General features: G+C 47.4%; 1 protein-coding gene across 11 annotated transcripts in view; it reads right to left on the bottom strand.

Annotated features, from left to right (window-relative positions):
- Positions 1-15,941, bottom strand: part of sox5 (SRY-box transcription factor 5) — a 398,924-nt gene that overhangs the window by 217,173 nt on the left and 165,810 nt on the right. For all 11 annotated transcript variants that reach the window (XM_055652833.1, XM_055652831.1, XM_055652834.1 and 8 more), the window contains one exon: positions 13,868-14,078. In XM_055652833.1, coding sequence (XP_055508808.1) covers positions 13,868-14,078 — 211 coding nt within the window. The remainder of the gene's footprint in view (positions 1-13,867; positions 14,079-15,941) is intronic.

Here is a 15,941-nt window from a genome sequence, read left to right as displayed (position 1 = left end):
TCTGTTCTGTTAATTGTCAGACTTACATGTGTTAATGCTTAGTCCTCCTTTCGAGCTGAATTAAATTGCGTCCTGAAGCAGTTCAAGCAGCCTGTTGTAGCCATCAATAACTCCATTCACTAAGTCTCCTGATCCTTGGAGCATCAGGTAGAGGCAAATAAATGACAGAAGCCGGTTTGTATTCAGAAGCTCGGAGCTTGACCCAGCTACGCCTAGCATATCAATTGGGCTGCCACTATAAACCAGTTTGTTTCTCCCTAGACCCCCGAGATTAAGGGTCTTATGCCAATGGAGTGGTTGATTGAGCGGGGGGGGGAGGTCGTCTTTGGGAGGCCTCAGCTAAGACACTTTAATACTGAGCATTAGTAGTACAGTATTCCATCCACTCTGCCTCTTTCAATGCTTTAGGGTGCTTAAAGCGGGGCCTGTAATCCATTTAAAAGCACAGTCCCCTGGTTATTATTTTAAACAAAGGGAAAATTAAGCCTTTCGCTGGACATGGAACATGGACATAGAGCAGGACAGGCCCTTCGGCCCACAATGTCTGTGCCAAACATGAAGCTTAGACCAACTCTTATCCGCCTGGGCACATGATCCATATCCCTCCATTCTCTGCAATATTCACCACGCATCAGTTCCATAGACAAAGTCCAATGTTTGCAACGAGGTTAGAGGTGAATCGGACAGTACCCTCGCTTGTGGGAGGACTGTTCTTTAAGATTTGTATCATATTGCCTGTCCAAAAGCATCTGTAATGTCACCAAGGTTATGTATTGGCTTGCACCACCACCCTCAGCGGACACATCAAGCTGGAGTAACTCAGCGGGTGAGGCAGCATCTCTGGAGAGAAGGAATGGGTGACGTTTCGGGTCGAGACCTTTCGGTCTCGACCCGAAACGTCGCCCATTCCTTCTCTCCAGAGATGCTGCCTCACCCGCTGAGTTACTCCAGCTTTTGTGTCTACCTTCGATTTAAACCAGCATCTGCAGTTCTTTCGGACACATTTCGACCACCTCCGGCAGCACGTTTCTGTGTAAAAAACTCACCCGACACATCTCCTTCAACCTTTGCTCTCACACCTTAAAACTATGATTTGATGGTCTCCTTTCATCGACTTTTTGGAATCATGTGATGCAGCGGTACCGTAAAGATTGCTGATTTCAGTTCATGACGCGGATAGATCTACATCTCCGAATACAGATTTGAAAAATTCTCTTTTAAGGGGCCTTCTCTTCTATTTCTACTTTCCACTTTCTCTCTTCCTTTTTTATTTTTTATATACACACTTCACGTTTTTCTACTCTCTACCATCTATTTTTCCACTTTTTCCTCTTTCTATCGTTTTCTTTTTCTTGTCCTGCTTACTTCCTTCTCATAACATAAAACTAGAGGTTGTACATAGAATGGATTACGGTATTACATAGTTGGCACCTAAAATTAGGTTCCACTGTACTGTTTTGTGCTGTATTAACTTCTAATAAAATAAACACAAAAAAAAAAACAAACAAAAAAAAAACTAGTATTGGATAAGTCTATCCTGGGGAAAAAGGTTGTCCATTCCTGTCTATGCCTCTTATTCTATACTTCCATTTAGTTTCCCCCCTAAATCTCCCGCGTTCCAGAGAAAAACAGTCCAAATCTGTCCATGGAGCTAATTTCCTGTTATCCAAGCATCCTTCTGGTAAACCTCTGCACCCTTTCCCGGATTGACAGCGCGGAGTTTGCACGTTCTCCCTGTGACCGCGTGGGTTTCCTCCGGGTGCCCCGGTTTCCTCCCATATCACAAAGACGTGCGGGTTTGGAGGTTAAATGGGCGTGAGTGAGCAGGGAGTGGATGAGGAAGTGGGATTTTATAGGGACTAGAAACATAGAAACATAGGTGCAGGAGTAGGCCATGCGGCCCTTCGAGCCTGCACCGCCATTCAATATGATCATGGCTGATCATCCAGCTCAGTATCCTGTACCTGCCTTCTCTCCATACCCCCTGATCCCTTTAGCCACAAGGGCCACATCTAACTCCCTCTTAAATATAGCCAATGAACTGGCCTCAACTACCCTCTGTGGCAGAGAATTCCAGAGACTAGTGTGAATGTGGATCTCCCTGGATTGTCACCTTGTCGTGGTGGAGAAGCTTTTGTGGTCCTGAGATCCTGAGAGCGATGCCGTCTGGAGCTGTGCTCCTGGTAGGGCCACCCATGGCGGTAAGGTCGAGGGGGAGGTCTCTGACAAAGAGCAATCCAACCAAGACCTCAACGGTGGAACAGGCGGAGGACGATGGCTGACCTTAGTGGAGCGTCATAACGGCCGGGAGGGCGGATGAAGGCTGCAGCAATGCAGAAAAGGGTCTCCGGTCGTCTTGGACTCCATGCCACTGGATCCTGACCCAGATCTGTCAAAGACCATGTGGTGGCTGTCTGTGCACCAGTCTCCCCACGTTAAACAACGCCACGCACAGGCATCCTCCAACCCTGGAGACACCCGTGGTAAGCCATGGCTGAGGGGGGCCTGAGGAAGTGATTGAAGGTCGGCGCGGGCTCAGTGGGCCGAAGGGCCCATTTCCATTCTATATATCTAAACTAAGCCAAAACTGAAAGGGTACAGGTGCAACAATGCAGGATCTTCTTGTATACAACCAGGCTTGATTATCCGTGCATGTTGCGGGCCACGGTTTTAATGTACAACCTTCATCATGCAAAGGCAAAGAATGTCAGCAGCTGAACAAAGCAGAGAGATGATTGAAAAGGGGAATTGTGTTCAAAAGCATGACCTGTGTGCTACCACTAGTGCACAGTTTGACTTCACCTTCATTGTTCATGTACACAGTCAGCATTATGCACCATTCCAAATTAAAACATGTTGAGCCCAGTGATAATCTTTCCATAATTAATACTGCAAACAGAATGATATTGTTCGTAAGCCATTTTCTATTAAAAAAGAAATTGCAGAATGAAACTGAGTGTCAAGCTCAGAAAATACATCACAATACGTGCTTTAGACCAAGGGTTGCCAACCTGGGGTAAATTTGCCTGGTCTAAGGTAATGCTGAACAATCAGAGATGTCGTCGTACAAAAGAGACATGAAGTTCTTAGTTTAGTTTGGAGGCCCTTCGTCCCTCCAAGTTCGCCCTGACCACCGATCACCCGTTCACACTCGTTCTACAGCAAGGGTTCTGAACCAGGGGGTAAATTTCGCCCACCCAGGGGGTACATTTGTTGATTCTGGATTTGTACATATTTGATCTCATTGACTGACTGTGTTTGGTTCTGGTATACCGGTATCTGTTCATCATTAGTTGCTCATAAATAAGTGAAATAACATTGTTATGCGCTATTAAAGTTGCCAGGGGTAAACGGGACGAAAAAAGTTGGGAACCGCCTGCTTCAGACAATAAAGCTAAGGTGAGGAAAGGTGAATGAAGGTAGGAAAAGAACAATACGTTATAGGAAGCGCAGCACAGTGGCGCAGCTGGTAGAGCCGCTGCCTCACAGCACCAGAGACCCGGGTTCGATCCTGACCTCGGGTGCTGTCTGTGTGGAGTTTGCACGTTCTCTCCCTGCGACTGTATGCGTATTTTTCGGGTGTTTTCCGGTTTAAGACGTGCAGGTTTGTAGGTTAATTGGCCCCTCTGCATATTCCCCCTAATGTGTAGAGAGTGGAATAACATTGGACTATTGTGAATGGGTGATCGGTGGTCAGCGCAGACTCGGCGGGCTGAAGGGCCTGTTTCCGTGCTGAATCTTTAACTACACTTGTGTCAAAGGACAGCACTGAACTGGAAATGAAAGTGCATTGGAACTCAGCATGAAAGAGGGAGCTGCTCTCTATTTGACTTCCCTTATGAACAAACCAAAGTCACACCACTGTGGATGAACCAAAGTATTGTTGTTGTACAGTGCAATGAAAATTTCAGGCTATTATTTTCTCAGCTAGCTTTTACACAACCATTATTATAGCGTCTGGTGCATTTCCACATTGGAAGCCATTCAATCTTAAGTCAGCTTTAATCCAAAAGTCGAAAAAAGGGGTGGCACGGTGGCGCAGCGGTAGAGTTGCTGCCTCACAGCGCCAGAGACCTGGTTTCGATCCTGACTACGGGCGCTGTTCTCCCTGCGATCTGTGTGGGGTTTTTCTGGGGGCTCCGGCTTCCTCCCACACTCCATGGAAGTACATTTTTGTAGGTTAATGAGTTCCTGCAAAGTGTAAATTGTCCCTAGTATGTGACGGATAGTGCTAGTGTACGGGGTGAACGGCACAGACTCGGTGGGTCGAAGGGCCTGTCTCTACGCTGAGATACAGCGTGGAAACCGGGTCCTAAGGCCCACCGAGTCTAACTAAAAACCTTCACGTCTTTTGGAGTGTGGGAGGAAACCAGACCGCCTGGGCGGGGAAAACCCACGCGGTCACGGGGAGAACATACAAACTCCGTACGGACAGCACCCGTAGTCAGGATCGAACCCGGGTGTCTGCCGCTGTGAGGCAGCGACTCTGCCGCTGTGCCACCGTCCCGCCATCTCCAAAGACTAAATGAATCCTTAAGAGGCAGTCCACTTGCTACGCAGCACCACTCAAGGCCTGTTCTCCTTGTTAGGCTGGCGAGACTTCCCCTGAGTACTCAGATTAACGAGGGTTGGAAGGAAAAGCAAGAGCTTTCGAGGTTCAGGTCCCTCGGCCTCAGGTGGTAAAGAACACTCAGAGTAAACTCTGCGAGAGTGCAGTGGCGTGGAGCGTGTCTGCTCGGCTTGCTCTTGTTATTAGCACCGTGTACGCTGAATGTGAAGTCCCTCAAACCACGCACCGACCCGTCCCCTGCCAAAACGGAGTCTCTTTCACTCCAGCGGGTACTTGATATGAAGTTGTTCGCCACCAGCGTGGCAGGCAGAGAGAGCGCGAGATGAAGTGGCGGGCTTGTTGAATATGTTCAGTATGCGCAGTCATGGCGGGCCTCTCCTACATGATATTACCGAGCTGCGGATAGAACCACTGGTAAACACTTCAAGCATTTAGACAGGTTGGCCACACTGAGTGATCCTCGGTCTGAAGGGCACCAGAGTCTGCTCAGCAATCAGGATCACTGCCTCGAGCTTCTCCCACTAATATACGCGAGCAAAACGCTGGAGGAAGTGCTGGAGCAACTGGGCAGCATGGCGGCACAGCGGTAGAGTTGCTGCCCCACAGCGCCAGAATCCCCGGTTCGATCCCGACTACGGGTGCTGTCTGTGCGGAGTTTGTACGTTCTCCCCGTGACCGCGTGGGTTTTCTCCGGGTGCTCTGGTTTCCTCCCACACTCCAAAGACATACAGGTTCACAGGTTCATTGGCTTGGTACTAGTTACAATTGTATGTGTAGGATAATGTTAGTGTACGGCAATAATCCTATAGATAGACCATTCCTTCAAAATACAGTCCAGGATCAAACCCGGGTCTCTGGCGAAGTGAGGCAGCAGCTCTACCCGCTGCACCTCCCATACCAGGATTTTCAGATGATATCTTTGCAAATGCCCTAAACGTGATTTCCAAATGTCCCCTCAGTTAGTGGTTTATTCATTTAGGCGGGAATATGTCAGTCAATTATGAAGGGAGAAATCCGGAAATCAATGATTTCCTGTTAGTGGCACGGTGGCATAGCAGTAGAGATGCTACCTCACAGCACCAGAGGCCCGGATTCGATCCTGACTACGGGTACTCTCTGTACGGAGTTTGTACGTTCTCCCAGTGACCCGGTGGGTTTTCTCCGAGACCTTCGGTTTCCTTCCACACACCGAAGACGTACAAGTTTGCAGGTTAATTGGCTTGGTATCAATGTAAAATTGCCCCCTAGTGTGTGTTGGAGAGTGTTGGTGTGCGGGGATCGCTGGCCGAAGCGGACTCGGTGGGCCGAAGGGCCTGTTTCCGCACTGTGTCTCTAAAACTAAACTAAACTTAGAATGGCTGGGAATGTCAGAGTGGGGCAAGAAACCATAGGGGTGCACTGGTTTGGCGGCACAGGAAAGCTAGATGGGGGACAGAGGTTTTCACTTAAAATTGGAGAATTCAGTGCTTGTTCCATTGTCTTGTAAGCTACCACAAAGTGGAATATGAACCATATGAAGACATTGGGAGCTTGAGTCAATGGGCAGTTTTCATCATCATTGCAGCAGGTTTATCATGGTCTTAAATGATAGGATAGAAAATCTCAAGCCCAAGTGAGTTGACTAATGTCTATTGTTTATTGTTTGTTGGGGCCACAGTTTAAGAATAAGCGGTAAGCCATTTAGAACGGAGATGAGGAAACACTTTTTCACACAGAGAGTTGTGAGTGTGGAATTCTCTGCCTCAGAGGGCGGTGGAGGCCCCCTCTGGATACTCTGAATTCTCTGGATACTTTCAAGAGAGAGCTAAATAGGGCTCTTAAAGATAGCGAAGTCAGGGGATATGGGGAGAAGGCAGGAACGGGGTACTGATTGGGGATAGACAAAAGTGCTGGAGAAAGTCAGCTGGTGCAGCAGCATCTATGGAGCGAAGGAAATAGGCAACGTTTCGGCCCGAAACGTTGCCTATTTCCTTCGTTCCATAGATGCTGCTGCATCCGCTGAGTTTCTCCAGCACTTTTGTCTACCTTCGATTTTCCAGCATCTGCAGTTCCTTCTTAAATACTGATTGGGGATGATCACATTGAATGGCGGTGCTGGCTCGAAGGGCCGAATGAATGGCCTACTCCTGCACCTATTGTCTATTGTCTAAGTGTGTCAATGACTCAAAGATAGATGTAATTGTGCACAATACAGTTGCAAGAACTGAACTATGAAGAACGTTACTCGATCGAAGGACACGGCAAAAAGACAGCAACAAATGGTACTGAATGCCATTAACTGTGAGCTCCGACACACAGTGTCTACAAAGGATATGACTGAGCGCTGTCCAAATGGTGAAACGCTCTAAGCTGTGGAAGTCCAAAGAGGCTTGTAGGTTCACCCACGTGGATCATTGTAATGCCTTGGACAAAGGCAGTAAATAATGAAACAGACCAATATATTCAGTACCTCGACTGAAGGAAGTGGGTGTAAAATGGTACTATCTTCCAACAAAGGTCTGCTTATTGTACACAAGAATCAGCTCTGTGTAAAACACACAAGGAAGGATAGATGGTCCTTGAAATGAGCGCAGTGCAGATCGATCTGAAGAAAACCTGGGACTGAGAAGTTCTATCACTTCACGACTCACCAACTTCCACAGATGCAGTGGGCGACGCATCGCAGTTTGGTTTAGCAATGGCTCTGCCCAAGATATTGCAGTGTGTTGTAAATGTACCTTAGTCCATCACCCATACCGCCTCCCCTCCCCACGCTTGCATAAGTTAGCTTTGGGTATTGAAAATATACATGACCTTACAATATAGAAATCTGTTCTGATACATGGTGATCTGACCTTAAAACATCTTGAAACCAAACATTCTTTGTCGAAGTTAACTGCACAGGCTGTAGACTTTAGGGATACAGCGCGGAAACAGGTCCTTTGGCCCACCGAGCCTGCGCCAACCAGCGATTGCCCCGTACACTGTCACTATCCTACACACACTAGGTTCAATTTACAATTTTACCAAAGCCAACTGACCTACACATCTGCACGTCTTTGGAGTGTGGGAGGAAACCGGAGCACCCGGTGAAAACCCACGCCGTCACGAGGAGAACGGACGAACCCTGTACAGACAGCACCGGTAGTCAGGATTGAACCCGGGTGCCTGGTGCTGTAAAGGGGCTGTCCCACTGCGGTGACCTAATTGGCGAGTTTAGAAGAGTTTAGGAGAGTTTGAAAAGTGTCATGTTGAAGACCTCCTTCTACTAAGTGTAAGACTAGCTTCGACTAGCTTCGGGAAAATTGGACACCGAATAGTGGAGAGTGAAGACAACGTTGAGGGGGAAAAATAGATCAGCCATGATCGAATCGTGGAGCTAACTCAATGGGGCGAATGGCCTAAGTCTGCTCCTGTGTCTTATGATCTTATGGTCTAAATCCAGGCCACAAGGTGTTTTTTTCTCTAGTCCACTTTCATTGAGGGCGTAAAACAAAATACACAACAAACATTACCCCACAAATTCAGCAAAGTGAATATTTACATCACTGCAAAAAAATTGTGAATGTCTGAATAAGGCCAACATGCACAGACTTAATTTTCCGCCACCAATTATATCCTTTCATGTGCAATTTCCTTTCACTGTGATGTTAAATGGATGAGGATGACACACAATATGAATACTGGTTCCCACTGGTACTCATTCTGCTACTTGTGGCTGCTCATCACTTACACGTCCACTCTGGGCTGCTTTGACTATTAAAAGGATAAAGAACTGGACCATTGACTCCATCTACACTTCACACTGCCTTGAGAAAGTAGCGGACGTAATCACAGGTCCCCACCCCCGGTCATTCCTTCTTCTCCCCGCTCCCATCAGGCAGAAGCTACAGTAGCTTGCAAGCTCGCGCGCAGCGGTAGAGTTGCTGCTTTACCGCATCAGGAACCCGGGTACGATCCTAACTACGGGTGCTGTCTGTACGGAGTTTGTACGTTCTCCCCGCGTCCTGCCTGGGTTTTCTCCCCGGGAGCTCCGGTTTCCTCCCACACTCCAAAGACGTACAGGTTTGTAGGCCGATTGGCTTCGGTAACATTGCAAATTGGCCCAAGCGCGTGTGTACGATAGTGTTAGTGTGCGGGGTTCATTGATCAGCGGGGACTCAGTGGGACGAAGGGCCTGTTTCCGCGCTGTATCCCTAAACTAAAAAAAAATCAGGGGTGTCAGGGGTGAAGGCAGGAGAATGTGTACAGAGTTGATGTGGACAAGCTTTTCCCTTTGAGAATAGGGAAGATTCAAACAAGAGGACATGACTTCAGAATTAAGGGACAGAAGTTTAGGGGTAACATGAGGGGGAACTTCTTTACTCAGAGAGTGGTAGCAGTGTGGAATGAGCTTCCAGTGGAAGTGGTGGAGGCAGGTTCATTGGTATCATTTAAAAATAAATTGGATAGGCATATGGATGAGAAGGGAATGGAGGGTTATGGTATGAGTGCAGGCAGGTGGGACTAAGGGGAAAAAAGTTGTTCGGCACGGACTTGTAGGGCCGAGATGGCCTGTTTCCGTGCTGTAATTGTTATATGGTTATATGGTTAATGGGGGTTGATGGTCCGAATGGCCTCATTCTGCTCCTATAACCTATGAACTTATGATTCCAGGCACACCCCAACAGTATCAGTGTACTTGCCATCGAATGGCACACAGCACCTCTGTTACTTCTAGCCCATGCATTAGCTTTCAACTTATTAATTCTTCCCTCAAAACGCAAATGAAGGAAAAGAGCCAAAATGTACCACTTCACTGGGATTTAGCTGTGCCTTAATTAAATTTTCATCACAACCTGCCATTCGATTTAATGGCCTTTCAGGAAACAAAAGAACAATGACTGCGAGGATATAAAGGATTCTCCGCTTGCACGTCTCTGTAAGCTTTGTCTGCCCTCTTTCAAGAAGTGCGGTGCTTTTTAGTTAGTGCCTTTATAGGCGGTGATAATGTGCCGACCTGTATCAGCTCTAATATATATATATATATATATCTCCATCTTTGGCTAATGCAGTCTCGAGAGCCTACCCCTGTCACTGCACTACACGTACAATATTGTTCACAGCCCTCAATGTTCTTCTCAATGTGCAGCGACATGCTGAAGGCACTAACAGTTATTTGGTGTAATCATTTGTGGCAAACCCGCGCAAAAAAACAAAACAAAAAACACAAATGCGCTCTGAAGGGCATTTAGCTGCGGAGTGAGAGGGAAACACACAAAAAAGAGCAGGATTGAATCTCCAACCCTGTAATAACACAACAGCATGTGCAAGAAAATAATGCAAAATAGACGGTCTGAAAAGCACGAGACACAATGCAGCTAAGTTGTGATTTTATCAGTATTGTGAGGTGGTAAATTATCACAAGAGTTGTTCAGTCTAATAGTGAGACTAGAACCAACTGCTTCAATCAAAGCTGCTGACAATATAAACTGCAAAGACCGCGGCTCTTTTAAAACACCAATCATTCAATGTATCTCTCAACTAAACTGCACTAAGAAGGGTCTCGACCCGAAACGTCAACTATTCCTTCGCTCCATAGATGCTGCCTCACCCGCTGAGTTTCTCCAGTATTTTTGTTCACCTTCGATTTTTCCAGCATCTGCAGTTCTTTCTTAAACTAAACTAAACTAATGTGGTTCCATACTGCATTTAACTTCCTCCCCATCTACCACCACCTCCCCACTCTTTATTGGAGTCTGAAGAGGGATCTCGACCCGAAACGTCACCTATCATGGTCCTCCAGAGATGCTGCCTTGACATGCTGAGTTACTCCGGCACATTACTTTCCATGCCTGGTTCCAAGCAATTGCAGTTCCTTGTCCTCCCACCTATCTCCTCCATTCCTGCGTCACCCGCGTTCGATCCTGACGTTTCCCCCGTGACCGCGTGGGTTCCCTCCGGGTGACTATAGACAATAGACAATAGAGAATAGGTGCAGGAGTAGGCCATTCGGCCCTTCGAGCCAGCACCGCCATTCAATGTGATCATGGCTGATCATCCCCAATCAGTACCCCGTTCCTGCCTTCTCCCCATATCCCCTGACTCCGCAATCTTTAAGAGCCCTATCTAGCTTTCTCTTGAAAGTATCCATAAGAACCGGCCTCCACCGCCCTCTGAGGCAGAGAATTCCACAGACTCACCCACCACTCTCTGTGAGAAAAAGTGTTTCCTTGTCTTTGTTCTAAATGGCTTACTCCTTATTCTTAAACTGTGGCCCCTGGTTCTGGACTCCCCCCAACATCGGGAACATGTTTGGATATGTCTCTAGAGTATCCAAACCCTTAACAATCTAGTATGTTTCAATAATATTCCCTCTCATCCTTCTAAACTCCAGAGTGCCACGCTGTCCCCATTCTCTCAGCATATGACAGTCCCGCCATCCCGGGAATTAACCTTGTAAACCTACACTGCACTTCCTCATGTGGTTTTGGGTCGAGACCCTTCTTCAGCAGATGTTAACATACCAAAGAAGACACCAACTGCTAGAATAACTCGACCCGAAACATCTAATGCACCAGTGCCATGGACAAAGTCCAATGTCCGCAATGGACCTGAAACATCACCTATCCATGTCCTACAGAGATGCTGCCTGACCTGCTGAGTTACTCCAACACGTTGAGTCCTTTTTAAGAGAAAACAATGGAGATGGCCCCAAATGAAACGGGGCTATGGATATATATTTCCACTAAAAGATTAGAGCACAGTTTAATATATATATCTCTAAGCAAATAAAGCAAGAGAGGTGAGATGTTCATGGGGATGACTTTGGCTAGGAAGCAGAGAGCTACAGTGGATACAATATCATTTCTAGCTTTCTGAAGGAAATTGGACAACACGTGATGTGAGAAATACATACAGAGGGAAGACGCGGGGGGGGGGGGGGTAGTGGGGGGGTAGTAGGGGGGGGGGGGGGGGGAGTGGGGAGAGGGGGGGCTCCAAAGAAAGATCATTCAGAGACCCTGCACCTGTTCAATGAGCAGAGAATCTTCTCAGCACCTTCTACGAATGCTTCTACGATTAGAGTCACAGTCGTACGGCATAGAAGCAGGCCCTTCGGCCCAACACGTCCATGCCATCCTACATCCCATCAACATTCCTCCCACGTTTGCCCCATATCCCTTTATACCTTTCCTATCCAAGTACCTGTCTAAATGCCTTTTGAATGTTGTGATAGTAACTGCCTCAACTGCTTCCTCTGGGTGTGCGTTCCGTTTATCCACCATCATCCGTGTGAAAAGGTTGCCCCTCAGATTCCTTATCGAGTCTTTCCCCTCTCATCTTAAACTTGTGGTTCATGATTTCCCCCACCCTGGGGAAAAGACTGTACATCTACCCTGTCGGTTCCCCTCGTTATTTTGCACAGCTCTACAGGTTCACCCCCGTCATCCTCTGGTGCTTTAGACTTTAGATTTTAGACGTCAGCGCAGAAACAGACCCTTTGGCCCACCGAGTCCGCCGCGACCTGGTACACTAGCGCTACCCTACACACTATGGACAACTTACAATTTAAACAACAAACCTGCACGTCGTTGGGATGTGGGAGGAAACCGGAGCACCCGGAGAAAACCCACGCAGGCACGGGGAGAGCGTACAACATCCGTACAGACAGGATCAAACCCGAGTGTCTGGCGCTGTAAGGCAGCAACTCTACCGCTGCGCCACGGCGCCACCCGAGGAATGCTACAAGGAATAAAGCCCTACTAGCCGACATTCTTGAAAGCTCGGAAAATGTGTCCATCATCTGGAAGTCGACATCTTGTGGTAATGTCTTGTCAAAAGGTATCTTCTTCGCCATCACGGGGAGAGCATCAGTGCCTGAATGTGACGGGCACTCGTTGTGTATCAACTCCGTTGGGACAGGAAGGAATGGAAAATGGAAAACCTGCCTTTGCTTTAAATATAAGAACCTGATGATTTCCGCAAAGCTGCAATCGCCATGTAATAGAAATCTGAGGGGCAACTTTTTCATATATTTTGCGGCACGGTGGCACAGCGGTAGAGTTGCTGCCATACAGTGCCAGAAACCCCAGTTCGATCCTGACTACGGGTGCTATCTGTACGGAGTTTGTACGTTCTCCCCGTTTTCACCGAGAACTTTGGTTTCCTCCCACACTCCAAAGGTTTGTAGGTTAATTGGCTTGGTGTGAATGTAAGAACTGTCCCTAGTGTGTGTGTGTACTGTAGGTTAGTGTTAACATGAGGGGATGGCAGACTCGGTGGGCCGAAGGGCCTGTTTCCACGCTGTAACTCGAAACTAAACTAAATAACTTGAGGAAAGGTACTCCATTGTGATTTGATGGTGTTTTAAAAGAAAGAAAACAGAAACCTCCGTTGGTCTCATCAGGAGAACTACAACCAGCCATCTTACCACCAGCATCTTCCCTCAACTCATCTCCCGACACACCGCACACACTCTGATCATTGGGCACTTTGAACTGCAATACAAAGTAGGTCATTCCAACCTAACCTTCCAATCGGAAACTGCATTAGGGGTCAGGTCAAAGGCCAGATTCACGCACGCTTGATATTACACCCCATTGATTGGGGGGAAGGCCAGGCTCGGGCCTACCTCATCAGTCCCTTGCCACATGGGTGAAGTTAAAATTACCCTCCGCGGTCATAAAACGAACCGGGTCGACTCCAGAAACATTAACAGGTTCAAATACCTAATTTGAGCCAATAATTACCGAACGCCCCCCAGTTTCCACCGGTGATAAAAACAATGAGGCCTTTGCCCCAGTCCGACACAGGGTGATCGTACAACCTGCAAAGCGTTTCATCATCGCAAATCCACATTTACACAAATCTGTGCATCAACATCTGCTTTCACTATGCAATCCCCTGCCCGGCATGCAATCCAACTCTTGCTTTCCTGTTCCCCCTCACTCATTCAAACATAAAAACATAGAAAAATAGGTGCAGCAATAGGTGGGCCATTCGGCCCTTCGAGCCAGCACTGCCATTCAATCTGATTGTGGCTGATCATCTAAAATCAGTACCCCGTTCCTGCTTTTTTCCCCCGTAGCCCTTGAATCCTTTAGCCCGAAGAGCTAAATCTCTCTCTTAGCAACAGTGGCCAAAAGCACAAAAGTGACTCCAGTCGTGGCAGGACAAGGACCGGCGGTTGTCTAACTTACAGCACAATGCAGTTGCCACAAAAACCACATCTCCTTGAATGGGCAAGGCCGCCCCTTTGTTCACAGCCTGCCTCCATTCCCAGATACACAAGATACACAAGCAACACAACACAACACAAAGCGCTGTCCTTCCGCTTACCCTCTGGCTCACTCTTGATGAGTTCCTCCATTTTCTTCTGCTTCAGCGTGTCCACCACATCGGCCAGGCTGCCTTTGCGTCTCTCCGGCGTCCCCAACACCGTGCCGGGCCCCGACTCCACGCCCTGTCGGGCCCCTTCTTCAGCCTTCAGAGGTGAGGTAGATGAGTTGTGTGTGGGGAACAGAGAGGCTGACTTGTTGTCCTCGTGATCCTGGTCATGCCGGTCGCAACACAGAGCAGCGAAGGGAAAGAAACAGAAATATTTGACGTTAGTTTGATAAAACATATTCATTGTCAGTGTACAGTAGAGAGACAACGAAATGCATTGATGAGTTTAGTTTAATTTAAAGATGCAGCGTGGAAACATAGAAACAAAGAAAATAGGTGCAGGAGTAGGCCATTCAGCCCTTCGAGCCACTCAATATGATCATGGCTGATCATCCAAATCAATATCCCATCCCTGCCTTCTCTCCATACCCCCTGATCCCTTTAGCCACAACATCTAACTCCCTCTTAAATCCAGCCAATGAACTGGCCTCAACTACCTTCTGTGGCAGAGAATTCCACAGATTCACCACTCTCTGTGTGAAAAATGATTTTCTCATCTCGGTCCTAAAAGACTTCCCTCTTATCCTTAAACTGTGACCCCTTGTTCTGGACTTCCCCAACATTGAGAATAATCTTCCTGCATCTAGCCTGTCCAACCCCTTGGTCCTTTGGAAACGGGCCCTTTGAACCACCAAGTCCGGGCCGACCAACAATCCCCACACACTAATACTATCCTACACACTAGAGACAATTTACAATTTTACCGAAGCCAATTAACGTACAAACCTGGACTTTTTTGGAGTGTGGGAGGAAACCGGAGCACCCAGAGAAAACCCACGCAGGTCACAGGGAGAACGTAAGAACTCGGTACAGACAGCACCCGTGGTCTGGATTGAACCTGGGTCTCTGGCGCTGTGAGGCAGCAACTCTACCGTTGCATCACCATGAGTTGCCAGCACTGAGAGGTAGTTGCCCTGAACTTAATTATAAAGTGTGCCGTCAATAATCCGCCTTTGTTGATCACTGCTAATCCCTACCTAAACTATTGTCATTAAAATTTCTTTGTCATTAGAAGTAGAATAACTCAGAGGGATCACCAAATTAAATTGAGAAAAAATATGATTTTTTTTTTTTCAGAGCATCTTAAAGAGATGTATAAAATTATGAGGAAAAAATACATCGGGTAGACGCACAGAGTCTCTTGCCCAGAATAGACCATTCGAGAACCAGAGAACATGGGTTTAAGGTGAAGTGAGACAGATTTGATAGGAATCTGAGGGGTAACATTTTTACACAAAAGTTGATGGGTGTGTGGAACGAGCTGCCGGAGGAGGTAGTTGAGGCAGGGACCATTTGGAACGTTTAAGAAACAATTCGACGGGTACATGGATAGGACAGGTTTAGAGGGAATTGGGCCAAGATGGGCCAAAGGGCCTGCTTCCACGCTGTGTGACCTTATGACTCTATGACTATGTCACATGGGTTAAGATGTTAACTGTCCTCTGTTAGTCATCCCAAAGTGATTTGGTGAATGGTAGAATCTGAGAGGAGAATGGAGTCAGAGTCATACAGCATTAAAACAGGCCCTTCGGCCCAACTTGCCCACACCGACCAACATGCCCCATCTATACTCGTCCCACCTTTTGGTCCATATCCCTCCAAACCTGCCCTATCCATGTACCTGTCTAAATGTTCCTTAAACATCGTGACGGTCCCTGCCTCAACTGCCTCCTCCAGCAGCTGGTTCTAGACACCCACCACCCCTTTGCGTGAAAAGGTTACTCCTCAGGTTCCTATTAAATCTTTCCACCCTCACCGTAAACCAACATCTTCTGGTTCTCGACTCCCCGACTCTGGCCAAGAGACTCTATGTGTGTCTACCCGATCTATGGAAATGTGGACGTTGCTGTCACTATTAACTATTAGAACAGGCAACGCCAGAACATAAAATGGAAGGTGGATACGCTGTCAAAGGAAAGGTACTGATAGTATTAGGTGAGGTGAGAGTGGAGGAACACAGAACATA

Source organism: Leucoraja erinacea, chromosome 22 (assembly GCF_028641065.1).
Source record: "Leucoraja erinacea ecotype New England chromosome 22, Leri_hhj_1, whole genome shotgun sequence".
NCBI classification, from domain to species: domain Eukaryota; kingdom Metazoa; phylum Chordata; class Chondrichthyes; order Rajiformes; family Rajidae; genus Leucoraja; species Leucoraja erinaceus.
The sequence above is the reverse complement of the archived record's forward strand: the minus strand, read 5'-3'. Positions and strand labels throughout refer to the sequence as shown.